Raw genomic sequence first — 24113 nt, forward strand, 5'->3', positions numbered from 1 at the left:
TCTCTCTCTCTCTCTCTCTCTCTCTCTCTCTCTTTTCCCCATTACTTTCTTATAAAAAAATATATACCATTCATGCAAGTTATTCGTTAAAGGTCTATCATAAGTAACAATCGTGTGTCAAGGCATCTTGCAGGCATATAACACGTGAGAAATTTCACCGGTATTCCTAAAAGCACAGCGTGCCGATTCGAGTTATCGAACGTGTAACAAATTGAGAGAACAATACTGTGCGTTTTACAATAAATAGATATCTGGGGATTCTCGACTCGGTTCTCCGATAAAATATTTTAGCCGCGTTCTGTCGGCGCGTGAAGCCATCGGTCTGCAATGAGAATTTAAGGCGCGAGAAATTTACCCAGCCACAGTCGAGTTATAGGAGAAAAATCAATTATAATTGGTCAGTTTCCTTAAATTCCTTAAATTCTCATCGTGGGCCCCGCTTGAGATAAGACATTTTCATTACTCTAAAATATAATTCCTACGATGCAATCGTTTTTACAGTTTGCCGACAGGCATACGAACTTTCTTCCACCGCGGTGGTTACACGGTTACATCACGCACACAGACGTCACGGTTTAATACTATGATAAAATAAATAGCACCATTTTCTTTCGTTTCGTGTATACATCGTTGATTACGTCATCAGGGAATAAGTTTCCTTGTCACCGCGCGAATGAAAACTCGTGCTGGGAATTCGCGCTTTCTTGCTTCACTTCGCTCGAGGAACGCTCCGCGAGCTTCGTATCGTTCGTGATCGACGTCATGAGAATGCCAAGGCTAAAAATTCACTCGTACAAAGTCGATCATCTCCCACGTACATTTGGTTTCAAAACCATTATTCGAATACTTCCCCCTTCGACGAATTTCGGATCAGATGACCAATGAGAGTACTTGTTTTTAATTTAATTTACAGAAGTTGTGCGCTCTCATTGCCCGCGTCACGAGCCGCATCGAAGGAAGAAGCGTACAAATCTCGTTGAAATCGAGTGTACACGCACGGAAAGAAAATTAGTCTGAAATCAAGAATAGATGTTCTCGCACATAAGCGAATATCACAATCTTCTCAGGGGACTTTTAGTCTTGATCTCATTGAATTCATATTAATGAAAGTGTTGCTTAAACTCGAGGCTAAAAATCTTCTGAAAAGACTAGAATATCCATTCTCGACTCGAGACTGATCTTTTTCCTCGTACGATCGCTTTCGCAAACAAAAGCACGCATAACAATAACAGTTTTCCCTTCGTGAATTCATTTATATACACTTTCGCAGCAGTGTGTATGTGTGTGTGTGCACACTCCTCTATGGCGCCTAAATGTATTCCCTCGGTAACTTCCTCGTCGCACCTTACATCTTACATACGTACATTCGTTGCGAAGTAGACGTCTACGTCTGAGTACTTTGCCCGTTTCGTGATCCCGCGGTAAAAAGTAGATATAAGACAGCTTCTACGTACGTCAGCGCCGCGTTGCCCTCCTCGTTCTACGCGGGTTTTAAATCGCGCCACGGGCGAAAATGCCGCGAGTTCTCTCCTGAGAAGCGACGGCTCTCGCGAGAGAGCGGGTTGGTACCGTTCACGGTAATATGTGGCCCTTCTTAATCTCTAAGACCTTTGGCTTGTTGCTTATCCTGCCGGTCACCAGAGCGTCCCCCCTCCCGGAGAAATAATCCTCGATCTCCTGCAACGTTCTGCCTTTGGTTTCCGGAAGACATATGTAGAAGTAAGCCGTGCCGAACAGCGAGATGCAGCCGTAGAGGATGAACGTGCCGTGGCGGGTGAGCACGCTCGCCAAGAACGGGTAGGTCTTCACCACCATGAAGACGAACGAGTGGGCCGCCATGGTGGTCAGGCCGCCGGCGATGCCGCGCACCTGGACGGGATAGACCTCGCCGATCATCACCCACGGTATCACCAGGAAGCCCAGCGTGCAGGTCACCGTGTACGAGAAGATACAAGCGACCGGGACCCACGTGGCTACCAGCGGCATCGCGTTCGCGACCCAGTGATTCTTCAGCCACATGTAGCCGCCCAGTCCCATCATGGAGAGGCCGCATCCGATGGACGACACCATCGTGAGCGGCCGTCTGCCGCATTTTCTACAGAGGACGCACGCGACGATCGTCGAAGTCAGTCGGACGATACCGAGGATCACCGCCGCCAGATACTTGTTCATGCTCGCGCCCGAATCCTTGAAGATCTCGACCGCGTAGAAGGTGATGACATTGGTGCCCGACCACTGGTAGATGAGGAAGTAAAGGAACAACAGGGCGAACGGCTTGAGGGCGTTCGGCTTCAGCAAGGCGCACACGATCTCACGGAAGCCGGTCAGCCGCTTGATGTTGTTCTTATTCGAGAACTCCAGCAACGTCTCCATCTCCTGGTTCACGTTGTAAGTACTGCCGCGGAACTTTTGCAGCGCCTTCTTCGCCTGGTCCGGCTTGCTGCGCGATATGAGGTAAGACGGTGTCTCGGGGAAGAGGAACATCAGCAGCAGGGCGGTGAGAGGTAGGACGCCGCTGATCGCCGCGCAGATGTTCCACGTGAGGACGCTGCCCAACGCGTACTCGATCAGCACCCCCGTGCTGACGCCCACGCTCGAGAACGCGGTCAGCATTCCACGCAGATGAGGCTGCGTCACCTCGCTGGTGTAGACGCGTGCCGGCGCGCCCACCATGCCCGAGCCGAGGCCGACGAAGAAGCGGCCGGCGTATATCATGCGTATGTCGCTGGCGAACGCGATTAACAGCCAGCCGAGGAGGGCTGGGATCTCGGTGATGATGAGCGACCGCTTCCTGCCGAACATGTCCATCATGTAGCCCGACATGAGGCAGCCGATCGGCGTGCCGATGGAGGACATGCTAGCTGCAAGAAGAGGGATGAACGTTGCCGTTATTATCATCACTTTCTTCTTTTACTTTTGATTTCTATCGTCGTATTGAATGAAGAGATAGAAATGTCGATAATATTCATGTCGAAGGAGCTCTTTGCTATTTTTCCTTTTAGCTAACAAGTGTTGTCAGGATCCCTCGTAATATCAATATATTATCAACACAATATCAATATATATGTTAAGCATTGTTATGATATTAATGTTAATATTGCAAAAGAGAGTTCTAAATGTGGAACGGTACAGCTATCTTTTACCTCGAGGAAATAATATTAAAATATTAAAACATGAATATTAACATTTGATCAAGGAAGCTTCTCGATATTATTCCTCTTAATCTAACGAATGTTATTAAATATCAATTTCTGGGATCTTTATAATATTAACCCCTTGACATACAAATTAAATGGAACTTAATGCGACCAAAAAATACTATTTAATTTCGCTCAACTGAACAGTTACGTGAAAGCTGAGAAAGAGTACATTTTATGTATTATGCAACTATGTAATCTAATTGTAAACTGCACGGCGTCCGCCGAAAAAAGCGCTTGACGTGTCAGACTCGTCATTGTATGTCAAGGGGTTAATGTTACATAATATATCATTGATATAATATATTAATATATTACATGAGATTACGATATTAATATTGCAAGAGGAGATCTCGAATGTTTAGAATAATTATCTTTCAAGGAAGTAATATTAACATTGATGTTAATATTAATGTTAACATTAATATTTTAACATTAATATCAACCTTCAGGCGTATCGCCGTTGCTACACGTTGCTTCGGGATCGAACTCGTTCTCGTTCAATGTTTCTTCTTTGTTCTCTTTGTCGCCCACTGTTTTTTGTGTACTTTTAGTGTCTGCTCTATTAGTCAAGTGCTAATGAAAGAGAAATTGTTTCAACAGGCGGAGAAAAATAACAGGAAAATTAATGGTATCTGTGAGATATACATTGCGACCATGCACACGTGAGTGAAAAATATTGCGACTAACGAAGGTCCAATGTTAATGTTACTTCCTTGCGAGAGATAAAAGATAACTATGCTATTCTCTCTCTCTCTCTCTCTCTCTCTCTCCCCCTCTACATACCGATCCATGATTCCTCCGTGGAGCCCTCCGTGATGGGAATGGTGCTGTTCGGCTCTTGAAGTTGCGGTAAGGCGATGGCGGAGAAGCCGAAGGTCATGCCGGTGTTGATGGTGCCAAGCTGGGCGACCAGGGAGGCCAGGACTTGCCTGACGGCGCTACCCCGGAGCGGCCGTGCGTCCTCCGGGTCATCGTGCGCGCCGCTGCCGTTCGCAATTTTCTCGTCATTATTCGGCAGCGTGGACGGCTGGAATTTTGGAAGTAACGCAGAGTCCACCAGCGACGTCTTCTCCGGGTCTTGCGCGCCGCAATTCTTCCTACGGAGAAGAGAGGATCGTAGAAAAAAGGGACGTGAAAAAAAAAAGAGCGAATCGCTGATTCTCAACGCGAATGGGAGCGCGTAAGAAAGAGACAGAGAGAGAGAGAGAGAGAGAGAGAGAAAAAAGAGAAAAGTCAGAATTGTACAAACGTTTTTTGCATTCGCGATAGGCGTTATCGCGCGCGCACGTAACGACACGAAACGCCGAACGCGAAAGTACATTCACCACGAACGACGTTAATTAGAGACGCTTCGATACTCAACGACGGTGCTTTATTTATTGGCGATTGTTGCACGTCATCGTGACGACGATAATGATGATACGTTGCGCGCGCGACCGCCCGCGATCGCACGTTTCCGTAAAAATATATTTGCAAGCCGATAAGAGCCAGGTAGATAATACGAAATTTTTCATTATTCAAGCACCGGCCGAGAATTTCGAAATAAGCTCTGTCTGCCTCTTTTGAGGAAAAGAGAGAGAGAGAGAGAGAGAGAGAGAGAGAGAGACAGAAGAACAGCGTATACACAAGCGATATAAACATCTACTTGTCGTTATTGTTTACCGGGCCGGTAGAAAGATAACAATTATTTTTGTTCCTCGCGCAGATAATGCGGCGAATGTCGCGAGCTATGAAATATAATACGTCCGTTCGGAAAATTTTCCGCGTTAACGAGGTAAAAATAGAAGAGGGGGCAAAAGAGGAGGAGGAAGAAGTGATCGATTGTTCGTCGGCAAAGGAATCACCTCGACGTAGTTATCGTGTCGCTGCGAATCTAGCCCTGACTTGTCGACTACTAAAATTAAAGGCGACCTGAATTTTTGACAGTTCGTCGAATCGCCGGCACTCACTCGCCTATCGTCCTATCGCGTACGACGAAAAGTGCCTCGTCAAAAAGGGAGCGATTCATCGAAATTAACGAGCGGATAACTTGCGGGAACACCGAGGCGTGACGGACGAGCGCGAAAATGCAAGAACCCGTGAAGAAATGTGTCTAATCGGCCTGGATCAAAACCCAGTGAAGAAAATGAATGATCAAACAGATCTCGATTGATGTTGAAACTGCGACGCTAAGCTGGAATCGATTTTCCGTCAGCGATTCGATTGTCTGGTGTTATAATAATATTCGAAATTTTCCGGTAAAACATTTTTCATATACAATCAGGTATCACAAAATCATATAGAAGTATATAAAATTTGAATTACAAAGGAACTGCATGTTAAGTTGAATTTGAATCGATTTCAATCGATATCAAACCGATATCGAATTGACAGATTATAAAAAAACAATTATACAAACTATGTATTAAAACTGATTATATTTTACATTGATAATATAAAAAAAAATATAACCGCATGCCGTCGTAAATCGAAAAATCATCGAAAAAATTATCGATGCATTGCAGCGATTGATCGCGTATCGATGAGATCTGATCGCATCGACACTGATTTGATATTATTTCGATCAGTCATTCCTCACTGAGGAAAGTTAGTAATTAGCTAGCACAACGCTAAATTAAATTTTTTGGCTCGTTATTACTTTCTACTGGCTGATTATTCACTAAAATGTTGAATCGATGATCAGAATTTGATGATCTCTAGATATCGCCTAACCGTTACATGTCAACTGTGATAAAGTAGATGGTGCTATCTATTCTAAGATATACACAGTAAAAAAAGTTTTGTACTAAAAACATCCACTGAAATTTTTGTGCTACTTTAACAAAATATGAGTATGTTAAGAAATAATGTGTTAACAATGTGTTAATTTAAATATTCATTTAAGTAATTTAAATATTTAATTTAAATTTTTTAATATATAATTTAAATATTTAAATTACTTAAATGAATATGTTAATTTCAAAAAATATATTTAGCAGCACTTTTTAACATACTCTCCATGTTGATGCGAAAAATTTCAGTGGACAATTTGTAACACAAAATTTTTACCGTGTATAATCTAGCTACTTACATACCCATCACCGGCATTAAAAAATGAGGCCAAATCAAAATTGAGTGTACGTTAATCCATTAACAATTAAATAAAAAAGAGCAAGAGCAAAAGAGCGTTATGTTACCTTCTAGCAACTAGTTCTGATTTTCCACCTCCCAATTGTAGCTTTTTTGTTTAACTATCAACTAATTTACTTATCTAGCCATTATCTGACTACTAGGAGAAGTGAGTTGTTAGCTAGTATAGCAACGTCAGACACAACATTTACTTCCTCGTGACTGAGCACTTACGAGATTCAAATTCTGAGGAAGACGGGCGTTGAATTATCGTCGATAACGAACGAAACGCCTCGTTTCTCGGCGAAGTCGCGTGTTTATCGTGATATCGCAGAGATACCGGGCGCGATATATTTCGCGGTACAATGTGAACAGCGAAAACAATAATCCTACTGTTTCCGGAACAAGGATAGCGCCCGACTCGCGAGAATCGCGCAATGAGACTTTCGCGAAGGAGAGGAGCGATAATTAGGCTTAGTTCACTGCGGGCTGCAAGGTCAACGAGATCGTCGCAAAGCGTCGTTAACGAGGAGTAATTTCAACAATTCGGCAATTTGGCGATCGTTCATTAACGGAAAGAAGAAATTCCCCCTTCAATCAGCTGACAGAGAGATAAGGTTGCGTGAGAGCACAGAAATAAAACGCGATATGCGTTAACATATTAACAATTAATCGGTAAAACTCCCGATAACGGGAGCTCCGACCGCTAAATCCCACTGGCTGGTTCGAATTTTGCTGATCGTTGCCGAAAGTTGTATCGTCCCATTTCTTAAGCATAGTAACATTAAACATTTCTAATTAGGCGCATTACTTTGAATATTCATGCATCATGATTGCCGGGCTTTGGAGAAAACCGTTGCAACCGACTCATCGAATTATCAACGGTCGTAATGCACAAGTAAATGCTTCCGTTTAGAAATGTTCAATATCACTACGCCTATAAACTAAATAGCAAGGTGACGTCAAGTAGCGTCTTAATGATGTCTTAATGACATCTCTAACGCCAATGAGACGTCATTAAAGCGTCCACTCGGCCACCACATTGCTACTCGGATACGGAATGAGACAGCATTAATGAGATTCGCTGTGTTAACTTCATCAGCCGAAATTATTAGCGCGTATATAGCTAAGGTTGGTTATATATACATAACTGTGCTCGCAATAACACTGTTACTTGAGATAACATCTTTTAACCAGATAAAATATCATTTGGTTCCGATGTATGTAAAATGAAACAAGTAATTTCTTTATGAGAGAATTCGTTTCAAGCGAATTGTTCACTTAAGATAAAGATACAGATCCGTTGAAAAGTCTAACAATCGTGTTTGTTAATCGAAACGTTAGCTTCTTTGTAGCGTGCCGATGATGATATTTGCTTGGATGGAATAAAATTTCCTAAAACCTTTTTCTCGGCGCAGATGATCAATTTAAGTACAGTAGGAAACGACATTAGTTGTCCTCGCTTCGAAGACGCGTTTCAGCTGCTCTACAAACAACTTTTTCAACGACCAATTCTTTCCCCGAGCGCGGGACATCGACGTAGAAATAGTGAGGAAAAATGAGAGCGAGAGGGAAAGAGAGGGGGGAGGGGAGGGAAGAAAAGGAGAACGACTCGGGCGCGAGCGATCGCGCGGATTGATACGACGAAAGCGTGCGGGAAGGCTTTATGTAAATTCGCGATAATACGCGCGAATATACCTCTCTCTTTCTCTCGTCCCGTTCGCTTTCGATTATTTTCTTATCGAGAGTGAAGGCGATAATCGGCGATACACGTGCGCAACCTGTTATTTATCCGGAGGGGGGGGAAGTCGTTTCCTCGAGGAACGGGCCTCGTTCCACGCGGAATTAGCAGGTGCGGATTCCGCGCGATGCATCCGTGCTGCTATTACGAGATTGACGGAAAATGTTCTAAAGTCGGCGAACCGCGTTGCGCAACCTCGAGCCGCGATGACTTTTCCCTCGGTCGGCCGCTTTTACTCTCGCGATGCACCTGCGCCGGCGAGATTATCCTCGTTACGAAGACTCTCAGCGAAGCGGCGACTCGGTGTGAATTCATGTTATCTGTATTAGGCGGTCGCGAATGAAAGTAAAAAAATAAATTGTCCTCGCGGAGTCCTCGGGAATCCCGCTCGGGATCGAATCCGATCGGACGAGAGCGGAATTTGCGCAACGAAAGTCGCTTCGGACAAGAGAACGGTGTCCTCCGGTTCAAGCGAATTCGACCGTCCGTGGAATATTAAGTGTAATCGGATGCAAATGAACTTTATCGGAACTCCACGGAGACTAAATTTTTCATCTCCGAGTTACCTTCGGCTTTGCGTTCCTTGTCCGACCGATTCGCGAGATCTCAGGCGAAATTCCGAGAAGTATCGCGCATAACTGCTATTGGTAGAAATACTATTTATCTATCTATACGTCTGTGAAATTAGAAAACGTTCAAAAGATTAATATTTATTACTTATATAATTAAATAACGTTCTAGGAAAGTTCCTTTTCCTTCAGTAAATAATAAACTTATGAAGGAGCTCCTTAATATCGCCGCTGAATATCCGATACGCTACAGGCTAACTACCTCCAAGATAATTGATAAGATCGATTGAAACGAAGTATCAAACCAGACTCGACGTTAGAGATGCATAGGGTTGCGAATATTTGCGTACTTGTCGAAATATGTCTTCCCGAATGCGTGGGAATACAGCGACACACATAGCCCGAGAGTTTCGCGCGCGGAGCGTTTACGTTAATTTATGAAGCGGCGTCCATCAACGTTTCCCGTTGTTCGAGTTGCCAAAGTGACGTTTGTCAACAGACAGCGTCGCCGTCCGTGACATACAAAGCGTTCACGAGATGTTCAAACGTGGGTGTACACGTTGTACGCATTTTCTCTCTTTCTCTCTCTCTCTCTCTCTCTGCGTGTGTGCACCTTGACTTTGGACGCGGCGGTCGCGGCGAGACTGCCGCGAGACTGACGCGAGCGGAACACGCGAAAACGTCGCTTTACGGTTTACCCGCCTAGTTCGGCGCGGTGGGTACCGAATTAGAACGAGAGATTTCGCAAGGAGTTTCCCATCGCGGCCACCGTCCCCCCCACCGTGTCGGAATTTTCCGCAGAATTTCCCGACTCGCGACTTCGCTGGCTCGCCTCCGAAAACGCGCGAGAACAAAGCGACCAAATGGGACAGTTCACCTTCGCCCCCGCGCGAGTGTACGGAGAAAAATTTACTAATTTGAATTGAATGATCTTGAATTTTGATACTTCAAAATCAAGATTCATATTCTCATAACATAAGCAAGAGCATGTGATCTTACGCGAAGATAAAATTTGGACACTTACGCATGGAGAAATCGTATATGCATTTTTACTAAAAATATATTCTTGTGAGAATAATTTTCACGAATTGAGAGAAAGAAATATTGAATTGAAAAAAACAATATTTTCAAACTAAGAATTGGATCAGTTTGAAGATATCGTTCATTCCATGCAATATTTCTTCCCCTCAATTCATGAACATTATTTTCGAGTAATAAGAATATATTTTTAGCGGAACTATATAGAATTTCCTCATGCAAGCAAATTTTATTTTCACATGTTTTTGTTCATATAGAGTGTCCCAGATCAACATGGACAAACTTTGTGAGGACGTAGAACAGATTGAGACGAACGAAATAGTCCTGTATCATTTTGCAAAGGACACACAAAACTTCGAATTATTAATTATTAAGAATGGCCATGTATAGAGGCTTCTTTAATTAATAACTTTAAAATTTGCGTGTTACTTGAGAAATATTTTTGAAAGAAATTTGTCCACGTTGATCCGGGACACCTTGTAGACGAAAATATGGATCCTGAATTAATACTGATCATTTTTCCGTTCGGTTGAGAATTCGTTAGCGAAACGACAGGGGGAAACATTTTTTCGCCGAGCGAGAGTCAGTGACTCGTTTTTATTTCGTTTCCCTCTCTATTTTTCCGTCTCTCTTTTTCTACCGAGCGTGATTGCCGCTCGGTCGACCAGCAGAAGAGAACAACGCCGAAGATTTATGGAGGGATTATCCGGCGATTCACGTGGAAAAGAAACCGTGAAAACACGCCTTTTATCGCGCAATATGTATAGAATATTTAGGACAGCTGTTGCCGTTGCTTGCTATGCGAGAATCGACTTGCCAGTCGCTCGGCTTCGAATCGAGGAAACACCGTTTAGCGATTACTTTTTATCGCGCAAATATCAACGACTCGTCGCTATCGGGGCGAATGTCGGAGCAGCGCGCGCGTATCCATTTGCGACGTTCTATCCTCGTTTTTTGAACGAGAAAATAAAAAGAAGACCCTTTGCTATTTTCCCAGATTTGGGAGAACAATACGAAATATCGAGCTGTCTCGATCCGAAGGAGGTCCGATCAGCTGATCGTGCCGAGCCGGCCGTCTCCGACCCGCTCTTGGAAGTTAGCATAATTCGCAGGGTCGTGCCAAGCGAATTCGCGAATTCTGGCACGGAGTCGCGGCGAAATCGCGGGGTATTTTTATGTCCGCGCGTGCGTGCGCGGAGCGTTCGAGTATAATAAAAGTGCACGTTGCATTTCTCGTGGATGGGTATCGGATCGAAAGAACGAATGAACGAACGAATGAACGAGCGAACGAACGAGCGAGCGAACGTGTCTCTGGTATTAATAGACTAATTACATCACGCTGCTTCGACGGAGGCAAATACAAAGACGCGAAGACGACAGCGACGAGTGTAAATCGTCCTTTTCTCTCTCTCTCTTTCTCCATCTCTCTTCTTCTTTCTGTCTTTCTCGCAACAGCAGCAATAATATTAACATTGTAATGCGTTGCAACTGCATGTCGCACGGTTGCTTTACGAGCCCTTGGATCAGTCGACGTCGAGGAGGCACTCGTTAACGCGCGTGATCGCGAGGTGCACGCGGTGATTTCCCGCGAGAGAGCGTGAGTAATCGGCTGGCAGCCGATTCGTGCTCCGCATGTGCAGAAAACTGCCATAGACAAGGCCCCGTTGTTCGCGCTCCTTTGTTCGTCGTGGCGCGCGGACAACACGTCGAGGTTGCACAAGTTCAATGTTGCTTTACGCGCGATACACGCGTATTGCATCATCGGCGATATTTTCGGAACGAGAAATATGAAGGAGCTGGTGAGATCCGGCATGTTCGGAAAAAGCCGTCGAAAGCTCGCGTTCCCTCTTCCTCTCGCCGCCTCTGCTCGTCGAGCGTTCTTCTAGCGCTTCCGGTACAATCCGGGATGAAAACAATTTTTTCACGGAATTTTGTGCTTTTCTTTCTTGCGCAAATATCTGCTCGTCACAGTCCGCGTGGAAAAATATTAAGACAAGGTCGACGAAAAGTGGATACCTTGCCAGATATTTCGTCTTTTATTTTTACGTGTTCTCTCTCTCTCTCTCTCTCTCTCTCTGTGTATGTATGTGTGTGTGTGTGTATATATATATATGTGTGATGAAAACTAAATATTTTGTGAGGTATCTACTTGTTATATAGAAAAAAAATTGGCTTCAAATCAGGATAGATATTCTCGTGTATACGCGAGAATATTATAATATTCTTCGAAGATTTTTAACCTTGAATTAAGTTCAATTAATACTCGCATCGATATAAATTCAATCAAATCAAGACTAAACATCTTCTAAGAAGATTACAATATTCTTGCTTATATACGTGAGAATACACCTATTCTTGATTTAAAACTAATATTTATCCTTGTATTTTATTTTGGTTTTTTCTTAGTACTTTTATGCCTCGATCACTCGAAGAATGAATAAAAAGAGAGAATTATAAGACCACCGGAAAAAAATATCTTAAATCAAGAGTAGATATTCCGAAATATCAAGAGTATCATTATCTTCTTAGAAGACTTTTAGTCTTGTTTTGAATGAGCTTGTATATTGACACAAACATTTGAATTCGAGAATTCAAGACTAAAAATTCTCCAAGAATATTACAATATTCTTGCTTATGTATGAGAATATCTTGATTTTCTTTTGTGTGACTAAATATATATAACGGGATACGCAGGGTATTTCGAGAGACACCCATATATCCGAGCAATATTCTAAATGTCCGAGCATTCGAAATTGCCCTCACTATTTCCACGAATGATACTCCGGATGATCTCGAGGGGCTTCTTCCTTCGAACGCGCGATTACCGAGTACGAAGTCCGCGATAACGATGAATTTCTCCGTTCCCGTACGCGCACTGTGTGCCGGCGAGTCACACGTGTTCGCGTGTATCGCCTAATATCGTATCATTACTAATTTACGGTCATGAAAGGGAAGGACAAGTGCCGTTTCTCACGAAAACTCGCAATACTGTCGCTCGAATGTGTGACGGTGAATAGAAGAGCGTCGCTGAACAGGGCGTTTTGCCGTCATTGTCGTCGTCGTCGTTGACAAGTCGCGTTTTCTCCCCATCCCACATCTCGATTTCATCGTCGATTAATAAGCTGTTTTTCTCGCAAGACCAGCGAAGTTCGATCTCGAGCGTACGTGCGTGACCCTGGAGTTATCGCGATCTTCTCTCTTCACATTTAAAAAAATTTCATCTTGCAATTGTGCAATTCATCGGTTTCTTCATCGAAAAAGAGAAATAAGAGAATGAATATATTGAAAGACCGTCCAATGTTTTCAAGCCGATTAATAATCGGACGAAAATAAGTAAAATGACATTAGGTTTCACGCATACACGCGCCTGACTTTTCATTTCCTTTTCATCTCGCGGCTCAAGCTTATAATCTGACGATAATGCAACAATTATTTCTTTCTATTCATGTTGAATCATTAAACCTTAAAAGTTGCCGTTACAAAATCATCCGGTTTTTAAATGATTGAACTGTGAATAGAAAGAAACCATTTTTGCATTGTTATCAGTTTTAGTTTAAACTACAAGTTACAAGTTACGATTTCTGTATTTCCGATTCATTATCATTAGTTTAAATTAAACCAGAGAATGAAGAACCCTCAGGTTTCATAGGGATACGCAGATTTTTCCGCAATTAAGTAAGCGTCCGAATTAATCGCGCCGGTTGCGAAACTCGCGCACGCGACACAGCGACTCCTTCGGTCAATGATAAAAGATCAGTTAGCTTCGCGTCATTAAATGCCGATTAACATGTGCCGATGACAACCCGGCGACATGGGTGTGTGCGTGCGTGTATGCGCCGAGGACGGTACCATAATTGCAATATCGACGGTGCGCCGCCACGAGCTAATCATTATAAGTCATTCATTAGTGATGGTATTAACCAGTACGGTATTAATAGACTAATTACATCACTCGCACAATGTACGAACGTCCGACGCGTGATCATCCGTCGTCCATCGTGTTTTACTTCACTCTTCTTTTTTTCCCCCTTTCTCTTTCTCTCAAATTTGTCAAGTGTCAGGAGTCACTTTGCGCACGAGTTTCCGCGGCTAAAGTCGCGCTGTTAAATCATATCGCCTCGCCGGCGCGTCGTAAACCTCGCTCGAGGACGGCGACGGAGGGATGGCAACAACGTGTTACTTCTTTTCTTTTCCCCCTACAATCGATCGTAGCCCACGTGCGCCATAATCTATTTCTACATTGTGATTCGCGGCGCGAAACGATTGCGAAACTTCGTTCGCAATCGAGCGCAACGCACGACGGAGGCGAACCACGTGGGTCTTCGTGGGCATTCAAGAGCATTCGGAGCTGTGTGTGACATTATCGCTTAGGAAATCTCTCACGCTCGCAGGTCGACAGCTCGGAAAAGTCACGGCGAACGGGAACTCGTACGAATTCATTCTCGCTTTCTGCATATCTCAATCACTCACTGACGGGAGAAAGAAAGAAAGAGAGAGAGGGGGGGGGGNGGACGTGAGGAAGGACGTTTTGCTCTCGGCAAAGGCGAGATCCGTTTCTGCTGCCTACGAACCGAAGTTGCAGCGAACTGTGATCGAAATTAGAAGCACTTGTTGATCGCGCTGATGGTATTATACACGTGCATCCGCGGCGTCGCGCGCAGCTCTCAACTTTGCCCCGCACGCGTTCTCACTTCGCGCGAAGGTGAGCTACTCACGTGATCCGATGAATTGCCATTAACAATTCAAAATAATAAAAAGCGCGGCTGATACCCGTGGCACAAGCGGGCGTTTTTGCGTGTTCACGAGTCGACGATTTCCCCCGGAACAAGGTTTCCACGCGCGAGACGCGCCACGTGCTATCGCCGGCTCGGGGCGATTATGCCGCGGTATCGCGCGACGCGCTCGAGAGGAAGAAGACGAGAAATCTACTCCCGCCAGCTGAATATCTCTCTCGCATTAAGAAAAAAAAAAAGCAAGGATGATGAATCGGACGAGAGCACAATCGGACGTTGGAAAGAGAGAGAGAGAGAAAAGTGCGAGCGAACGAAAGAAACTCGTTCACAAGGGAGACACTTGACGAGAGCCTCGGAAGGAAAACATGGGCGAAGGTGGAGAGAGGAAAACAATCCACGTTCGGAGAAGAAATCCGTCACGCCGGGACGATAACGAAGGCGGGAGGGAGCGACGCGGGTAAACAGAGCGGAGGACGAAGACGGTGGAAATTGATGATAACACATGTGTCTACTCACTCTGCCATGATGCAAGTTGCTCAAGTAGTCGGTCTCTCCGCGGAAGAGGCTCTTCGGCGAGGCAGGTGAGGTTAAGGGGAGGTATACGTATGCGTATGTACAAATATATATATATATATATATATATGTATGTATGTATGTATATATGTATATATCACAGTCCGCTGATCACAATGTTATATCACCACGGGGCTCATCGTCTCGCCTGTACGCGCCAGCGCCTCTCGGCCCCTTTTTTAGCCCTCTCTTTCGGCGCGATTTTTCCTCCGAGGACGCGAGGATCCCCGAGATCCTTTATTCTCAGAGACGGTCCTGGAATCCGATCGTGCGGCCGATCGCGTAAAAGCCTACGAGCGGCGTCTTTCTCCACGGACGATTCATCTGCGTGAACCCCGCCGTTTTCCCCGCTCTTCTCGCCAGCAGCAATTTGTCCGATATAAAAACTCTCTCTGTCTCTCTCTTAGGTCCCCTTTTCTTTTCTTTATCGCGCGTCTCCGTGGTAAACACCGCCGCGGAGGAGAGGACGGACGGACTCTCGGTGTGTTTGCTGCGTGCAGTCTCGGGAGCAAAGTCAAACGATTGGCACGAGCACTCGCCGCGTACGTGACGATGCGCGCGGAGCGAGTGTACTAGCGATTACGGGCCGCCGATATTTTATACACGTGCCGCGGCGCGCAGGCGCAGAGCGCGCGCGCGAAGAAGGTCGCGGGAGGAGGAGAGGCGCAGACCGCGCGCGAATTCCGTCCCGCCGCGGAAGAAGGTTAGCTTTCCGTCTCTCCAGAAGGATATTGGCCGGCGAAATGGAACAGCGCTGTTCGCGTTCGATACATCGTTCGATACATTATTTGAACACAGTCTGAATTTAGCGGCCCGCACATAAAGTTCCGCGGGCGAGACGGATAACGAGTTCTCGCCGGGATCGGGACGAGGAGAGAAAGAGAGAGGGAAAGGAAAGTACACGGCAAAAGTGAAAACTTATTTGTAAATGTGGGAGAAGGTGTTTTGAGAGAAAGCAACGGTAAAAATAGATAATATTACAAATCAGCCTAAACCATCCCGGCGTTGCCGGTACTCATGGAAATGTGAATATCGAACAGTGACATATTGAAATTAATTTGTAACGATATGTGCGTTATATGTAAGTTATAGATTGGGTTGCTAATTACCAGAATTGGAGGAGGTGGGGATAGAATGTCCAGGTTTTGCGACAGCCTGCATTTTCGGCGGGGTAATTACGGAAAATAGAGAATAATTATTGGAAAATTTCAGTCGGTCGGAAATGTGTACGCTGAAAAAAAGACCAGCAATATCTACCAGATGCTTTTAGCTCGAGATTTCGACAAAATATTTGGTAACTGTTGCGAAATTTGACATTAATTATCAAGCATTTAATTGGCCCGCGATATGAACGTGACTTTTATTCAGAGTTGAATCAATTAGATAAAACAATAATAGCTACCAAATATTTAACATCTGTTATCAAATGTTTGAGGATTATTTAGTCACAGTTACCACATTTTTGTTATATACATTACCAGATCCTTCTTTCAGTATAGAGACGTATAGAAAACAGACAGCCAGACATCTGTTTTATTTTATATATTAAGATAACGAATGAACGAAATGTGGACAATTAATGCGTCGACCGCCATGGCGGTGACCGGCGTCACATTTCCGCTGCATCTCATCGAGAATTCGTAAAGAGTGACTAGTCGCGCCAATTCAGAGCTGATAAATCAAGGTGACATGTGTATACATATAAAAAAAATGAGTATTTACCGTCACTCGAGTTTCAACTGAATTTTCGAACGATTCATGGAAGTCACCGTAGCAGTCTGAGTATCAAGGCGTGTACAAATGCGCACTCTCTTCTATCTAACGATAGCGTCTCGCTTGGAAAAAAGCTCTTTCGACGGAACAGTTATAGATTCTTAAAAATCACGATTGCCATGTGACGTGACACGCGCGATAACTCGCGCGTCTAATCGAGCAACTAAGTATTAATGAGGCCGAGGAGTCACAGAGATTGTGAAACGCGGTGTTTCCAGTATTTCTAGTATTTCTAAATAAGTTAAGTCTAGTATTTCTAAATAAGGTTCTAAGATCGTCCTAAGATCGCCGAAGTATATAATATAATCTACTCTTTTCAAGTATAATCTGCTTTCAACATCGATAAGGCGGCTTCGGTCACGGACCGTGTCTGATCGTCTCGTTATCGGAGAAAAATTGCGCCATATCTGTCGCGCGGCGAAACTGTCACGTTTGCTGTTCGTGGGACGTGTGAAAAGCTTTCGGACGCTTCTACGTACGTTTATACAAAACGACGAGGCAAATGTCCCTTAATGGCATCATAAATAGGAGCTTTAGCGGCGAGGCCAGCCGAGGCCGTTCATCCGAAAGAGCAGAGGTTACGGGCGCGCGAAGAAAAGTATCTTGCGCGAGACTCTCTTTTCGCCGATCGCGCGTGCTTACGTGAAAACGAGAAACGAGGAATTCGTTATGCCGCCGTCGAACAGCATTCGCCACCGGTGAATCGCACGGACGGAGGAATTCGTCGCAGAGAGAGAGAGAGAGAGAGAGAGAGAGAGAAAAAATAGGAATCGAAAAATAAAAAGCTGCGCAAACGCGTCGAGACGCGGACTCGCTCCCGTAAAAAATTCACGGACGTGTGAGAAATACGCACACGCACGCACCGCACACTACGGCGGTTTCCGCAAGAACGCACCCGCGCGCCGCAAAGCGGGATGACGTTAATATGGGAACTTGCGAGCAACGCGCGATAACGTTGAGCGAGTGATAATTAGAATGCTGAGCGATCTCGCGGTATGCCGGGCTGACCTCTAATATCTATTCAGCAACATTCTGTCGCGTCATTCCAGCTACTGTATTATTTATTAGAGCGAACGAGCGAGCGAGCAAAAGAAGCAAATAAAAAAAGAGAGAAGGAGAGAGAGGGTGAGGGGGGGGAGGGGAGTGGTAGAGAACGAGAATTCAATTTTCCATCATAAAAAACAATTTTCCTTCAATTTTTCTTCATAAAAAAACATGATACATATGAGTTGAATATAAATTGACACGAAATTAAAATCTGCATTACCGTCGAAAGCAGGAGATGAAAGTCACGCGATCGATCGATCGAATCACCGATTTGATCCCTGAATGCGTTTCCCGATCGCGTTAACGAGTCGATGTTTGTTAATGCGTTCGACGACCATTAACATTAAATGATAAAGAACAACGAGTTTTCGACGTCACGTCGTAAGCAGTAATAGGTAAAAGCAATAGGCGGACCCGGCGAGATAAATCGAGCGAACGGTTACGATGCTTAATGAGAACTTCGGCAAACAGCGTAATCGCGTCCGTAATGACGTTCGCCACGATTAGATGCCGCGGCTTTTCTCAACATGATTCACACGCATAATGGCGAGCTATCGAGTCCGAAATATCGAGATTCCTCGCTCGAGAACGAAGCCGGCCGATGCTGTTCGCCGTGAAAAATAAAACTAAAGCTTTGCCGAAAGGAAGCTAATCCCGAAGAACTCGAGTACCCGGGTAATCTAAATTGACAATACTACTTTTAAGTACGAATGTGAGATTAAAAGTGGCAGTGAGTCGTCGAAGTCACTTTCTACGAGGTGCTGAATAATGTTGACCGACAGACACTTATCGGAAACATAGACGCTCTATCTTATCCGAATCAAGCGGGAAAATCGCGAAAGTATGCGGCAATGTCATTTTCCATTTTAGGTCGTAGTTATCACGAATGACGATGACAACGATGACGACAATGAGGAATTGAGGATAGATAAAAAGCGGCGTTTAACGATAGTATTCAAAATAGTTACTGACGCACCTCCAGTTGGAACGTTAAAAATATGCTGCGAAAAATCATATAAAAAATTGCAAAATTAATCATTTTCTTAAACACTCTAGGAATCTCTCAAAATGTCATCTCGTTTCTGGCGCACTCCGATCAAAGTGAAGCTCCACGATGTGAAAATAAGAAAAAAAAACTACTTGTCTGTACTAGCTAAGACAACGCATCATTATTATGAAAGCAAGCTAATGCAAAAAATAACATTTTATATGCAATAATTAGAGCCGTGATCACAGCTGAACTTGTTAATCGCCATACATTTTACACTTCTTCTATACCGTCCTCATCAATCAATCCAATTTGTTTATATAAATCTGTATCGTATAAATTTCGTCTATTTTTTGTATGAAATCGTATAATGTGACGCTATTTTTAAGTCTGTTAAACGTTAATCGAATAATTAAAAAACCCTGTTGGCCTTGCCAGCAATCCATAATATTCTGCGGTACCATTTGGCGGTTTGGTTTTACGGATACATTTCGGCGGTTTCGGCGTGACTCGGGAAGTCTCTCTTTTCTTACTTCACCTTAGCGCCCGCTAACCTTCGGTCGTGTGCGTGTATATGTGTAGCGTCGTGTAACGCCACCACAACCAACACATAGCATGCGCCATCTGTGATGGCGTTTTCATGAATGCATCTTCTTAAAAATGATTGAGAAGAAAAAATTACGAAATTAAATGAATAATCCTCCACGAGGAGGATTTCTCTACATATTCAAATTTTAATTATTTAATTCAAATTTTTAATTTTAATGTTTTTGGGTGAATTTTATGACTCTTGAATCTCCCGATTTTTGAGTCAAAAATTGGGCTGGTTTTGGGTGAACAAGATTCTATTGGGTGAGAGGGAGGAGGAGGGGGGGGGGGGGAATTGGGGTTTTTTCGACGTTTTTGNGCCATTTTTGAGGTTTTTAAAACGGTTTTTTTCTTACGGCTTTTGATGAGATTTTAAAGTTATTTTAAGCAATTCTCTAAATAAATATATATATATGGATTCTTAGTAATATTTCAACCGTCTCAATCAGAGGTGCGCCAGTAACTACATTTTGAACACTACTTTTGTCAGCCGAATATACTCACTTCGCAGAGAGCGGCGCGGCAGGCTCGCTGTTCTCGAACGTCTCGTAATTCCTCGTCCCGGACATGACGGCGAAGAACTGAACACGTTTGTGGCCAGTAGTGGCCGATTAAATCGTTCTCGGTGCTTTATCGGGCCCGCCGTCACGAGTTTACCGCTATCAATCCGAGCAGTCATGTGCTCGTCGCGTCTTATGCGTCTTGTTTTCTTTAATTTCGCTCATTTCCACGCCGCCGCCGTTCACGTTCGTTGCGCTACGCGACGAAAGAGGCGCGCGACACGCGGCCTAAGTTCGAAAGGCGAGACGAACGAATCCGTGATTGTTCGGCTTGTCGTGTGATTTCCTGTCCGGCCGAGATTCTCCGATTTTGAACAATTATATCCGAAATTGTTCGATACCGCCATGACGTCTCTCGCATAGCGAACGTTACGTTTCCGTCGCGTTTAGGAAAAGTTAGATCGAAAATAAGAAATACAGAGAAAAGTAGAGAAGATGAAAAGAGGAGAGAGACGAGAACCAGTGGTGAAAGAAGAGCTTGAAACAATTTGTCAAATGGACGAGAGATACATAGAAAACACGGCGTGACACGAGCGTGATTTACTGTTATTTATTTGCCTTCAGCTCGAATCCGGCGGGAAACACATTGCGACGTTTACGCCCGCGTTCTTATCGCCGGCGCGAATGATTACAGACTGCGTGCGATCTCGTCGCCGGTAGATTAAGATATATTACGGGGCTCGTAATTTGCGCGCGGCTTATTCTATCGCGCCGAATAAACGCCCGTTTAAGCCGCCGCCTCGTTCCTCGAAGCTTCGTCAAACGACCAAGTAGTTTGGTAATCGTCTCGCGGAATACTGCGTGAAAACAAATTAAGAAATCCCACATTATCGACCCCACGTATTTGCGATTAATGCCGATAAATTTAGACGAGGCAATTAAGAAAGCTCCGGTAACCTTCGCGGCCCGTTGTCAATCTTTTCGCCTGTGTCACACGATACACACACCCACGCGCATAAACACGCACGCAGTCATTTTAAGTACACACGCGGGAAGTGTGTTTCTCAAGTTACGGAGTTTGCACGATACGGAGAGGCAATTTCAGATAGCGTTTCTGTAGAAATAATTACGACCAGATAACTGCTAATGGAAAAGTCTCTGTTGTGGAGAAATATATCCCACCGGGTATGTAAAATTATAGAAGCTTGCGTCCTTCTGCAATTCCGCGAGCCTTTAAACGCCGACGATCCGGCGAATCGAGGCGAGGTGAACGATTCTCAGCGGACGATGAATCATCATCTGCCAATTATCCGCGACGATCCTCCCGCGAGAGGATCTCGCCGACGGCGGAAGACACGAGACCGCATTCCCGTTCCGCGAATCGCTCGGCAAATCGCTCCATCGGCGAATATTTCATCGATTATTACGTTTCTATGAATGTAATAATCCCGGTTATGCAACTCGTTCGAGTCGGTTTGAGTTATTTCGTCGATCGGAGCGGAGCGGAACGAATTGATACGCGCGATAAACACGTCGCCGATATATCCGCAAAAACGCGAGTTTTTCCGACGATCCGACTCCGGGAAGAGCAGCGGGTTTCCAAGGACCGCGGCTGACAGGAGAGAGAGGCGGCTCTTTTTCGAACAACGTCGTCGATTACATCGTGCGGCCGCCGGTCACGGTAATTAATCAATTGAGACGGCTCGTTACGTGCTGTCGCGTGCTGCGGCGAGTTAACGTCGAGTAGTATCCACCGTCATCTGTACATGCGACACATAAAGTACGTACACATCCCGATGGTCGATCGCACTTTGTCGCTCGCAGCTTCTTTCTCACACAGAGAGAGAGAGAGAGAGAGAGCCCGGAAAATCCTGCGGAAAACTCGCCGACGACCCGTCTCGTTGCGAGCATCATCGAGCTCGCTGACTAATGTGACGCTAAATGTAACATCAACACGCTCGCTCACCAGAGTTTATTTGCGGAACTCTGACCACAGGCATTACCTTGTATTTGTTCTTCACGTAATTGTATAAAAACAGACTTATGCAATTCTAGGCAAAATCGTATAAGACTCGCAATTTATTCTCGTAAGGCTCGTGAGAACTGATTGGAAGTATAATTCTATGCGCATTATAAAAGGTAATTTATTATATATAGTATGTAATATATATAATATATATAATATATAATAATTTAGTCCCGAATATTATATATTTAGTATACGAAACTGGAAATTATTTGGTTACAGTGATCGAATATTTAGTCGGCAAATATTCGCCAGATTTTGATACCTTTTCGTTACACGGGTTTTTGTTAATCTTACGGCTAGCAAGAGGCTGCCTGTAAGTCATAAATATTACGGAAAATTTCTTACTGTAACTGTCAAAAAAATGAATAAAAATGTTCAAATGTTGCATATAGAACCTAATAATTAGTGCATACTTCGCCTTTGAAATAAGCACCTGAACTTGCAAATAAGCGACGATCTTCTTTTACGTGCAACTCTCAAATGACAGGTTATACATATACATTTGAAATTAGTCACACTCATCGTAACCGTGAACACGTAACAATGAGCGATACAGGTACTAATACAAAATTGCAGTTTACGTAAAACTGTAACTAGATTTTTACGATCGTTTCATAAGCTACGACTTCATGATTTCATTCGTAAATTCACTCAGAATTGTAGCATTAATTTGATAATGGACACACACATTATCAATCATACTTGGCAGATAGCACGCGGGAAAGCAAATTTCTACTGTCCGATGCTGGTCTCTCGCGAAAGATGGTTGTGTTACACACGCTGACGTTACGAACGAGTTAATGGAACGCTAAAGGCTACTAATACAACGATCGCGATACGAAATTAACTCCTCGCGTTGGAATCATGTGTCCAATGCTCGTTCCACTGTTTACGAGCCGAAATCGTTCAAAACACATTTCAGACACGCACTTTTGTTCTCTCCTAGCGTCGATTTAAATGGACGATTCATATGTCCCTCACGAGCGTCAATTAGATGTCGGCGGAAGGGGTTAAGATGCCATCGATCAAACGCTCTTGACAGCTGATAAACATCTATATATCGCGCGTGACTGCTGTTTCAATTTCGTAGACCTTCGACCGCTGACTAAATTTTGCAAGTTCGAATCCCCACGTCAGATCGTCTCGACTCGATTTTTCTGCAATTCCAGATAGACCAGGATCGCACAGTATGCAACGAAATCGCGTCGTAACGCTGACATTTGCCGCTGGTGGACACGTAATTTTTTGGTTAATTCTTTTAAAATTCATTCAAACTTTTTCGTACATTCGGGACCTATTCTACTTCTTCTATTTTCTACGATTACATGTTTTAGCGCACAGATGCGACATGGGATCGCAGGAGCAACTGTATTTAGTTGCGCGAAAAAAAATGGGCATACCACTTAGAAACCGTCCGATTGACCAGAAGTGGTTCAAAGAGACAGAGGATGCGCTCGGGAAGACGTTATTTAACGTGCTATTGTGTCGTTTTATTTTTACTGTTTTTTATATGTACAACAAGGACAGGATGACGCGGTAGTGTCGAATAGTGTCCCTTCGAACGCGCCCGAAGTCGTTCAAGAAGCGCCTCTATATAACCGTTCGCGAGCAACGTCGCTCGCGAGCGGATTAATCGCGCGATGCGCCGCCCAACAGCGGACGTTGCGACTCACAAGAACGACTGTTCTCGTTTGTGAGACAGGCGAGTGTGAACCTCGTCGGCTCCCGACGACGAGTTTTACCGGGCTGGCAATAACGCAGGTAAGCACCCTTATGTCAGGTATTATCACGTGTCGTCGACGTGCCTCACGTCGAATCCCTAACATTCCCGAAAAAATTGCAAGAAAATGAAGTTGTCTTGCAAAGTTATATAATTTATTCCAATTAACTAATCACATAATTTATATTTGTAATTAATATTTATAATATATTCATGGTTCGTTCCAATTAAATAATGAAAATAAATAACTTCTTCCAATATTTCCGAGGATTCAGTTTTCGGGATTCTGACTGATTTTTCGGGATCGTGCACGTTCACCTACCTGTTTGCCTCCTCCAATCCGATTCTTGCTTTTCCTAGCGCATGAATGAGAACACTCGGCCGACGGGTTTTCCGCCCGAGTGGAAAAGCACCTGATGACACCTGTACCGGCGAGCTGGAATGACGACACGATCCTTGGGAAATAACACTTCAACGGAATGACGTCAAGTCATGACCGCGCGAAC

The 24113-nt window shown here is 44.3% G+C and overlaps 1 protein-coding gene across 3 annotated transcripts; it reads right to left on the bottom strand.

The window, feature by feature from the left end:
* Positions 1-28: 28 nt before the first annotated feature.
* On the bottom strand, positions 29-24022 carry LOC106742996 (facilitated trehalose transporter Tret1). 3 transcript variants are annotated; one of them, XM_014616418.1, is made up of 3 exons: positions 23930-24022; positions 3984-4297; positions 29-2861 (listed from the first exon to the last, which is right to left on the bottom strand). In XM_014616418.1, the coding sequence occupies exons 2-3, from the start codon at positions 4078-4080 to the stop codon at positions 1573-1575; spliced, it is 1386 nt and encodes a 461-aa protein (XP_014471904.1). In that variant the 5' UTR covers positions 4081-4297; positions 23930-24022; the 3' UTR covers positions 29-1572. The 3 variants fall into 3 exon arrangements, with proteins under 3 accessions (XP_014471904.1, XP_014471902.1, XP_014471903.1); XM_014616416.1 differs by lacking the exon at positions 23930-24022 and adding an exon at positions 19863-20010; XM_014616417.1 differs by lacking the exon at positions 23930-24022 and adding an exon at positions 14906-15544.
* Positions 24023-24113: the final 91 nt, after the last annotated feature.

Source organism: Dinoponera quadriceps, unplaced genomic scaffold, assembly GCF_001313825.1.
Source record: "Dinoponera quadriceps isolate SergipeBrazil2010 unplaced genomic scaffold, ASM131382v1 scaffold880, whole genome shotgun sequence".
Taxonomy (NCBI): domain Eukaryota; kingdom Metazoa; phylum Arthropoda; class Insecta; order Hymenoptera; family Formicidae; genus Dinoponera; species Dinoponera quadriceps.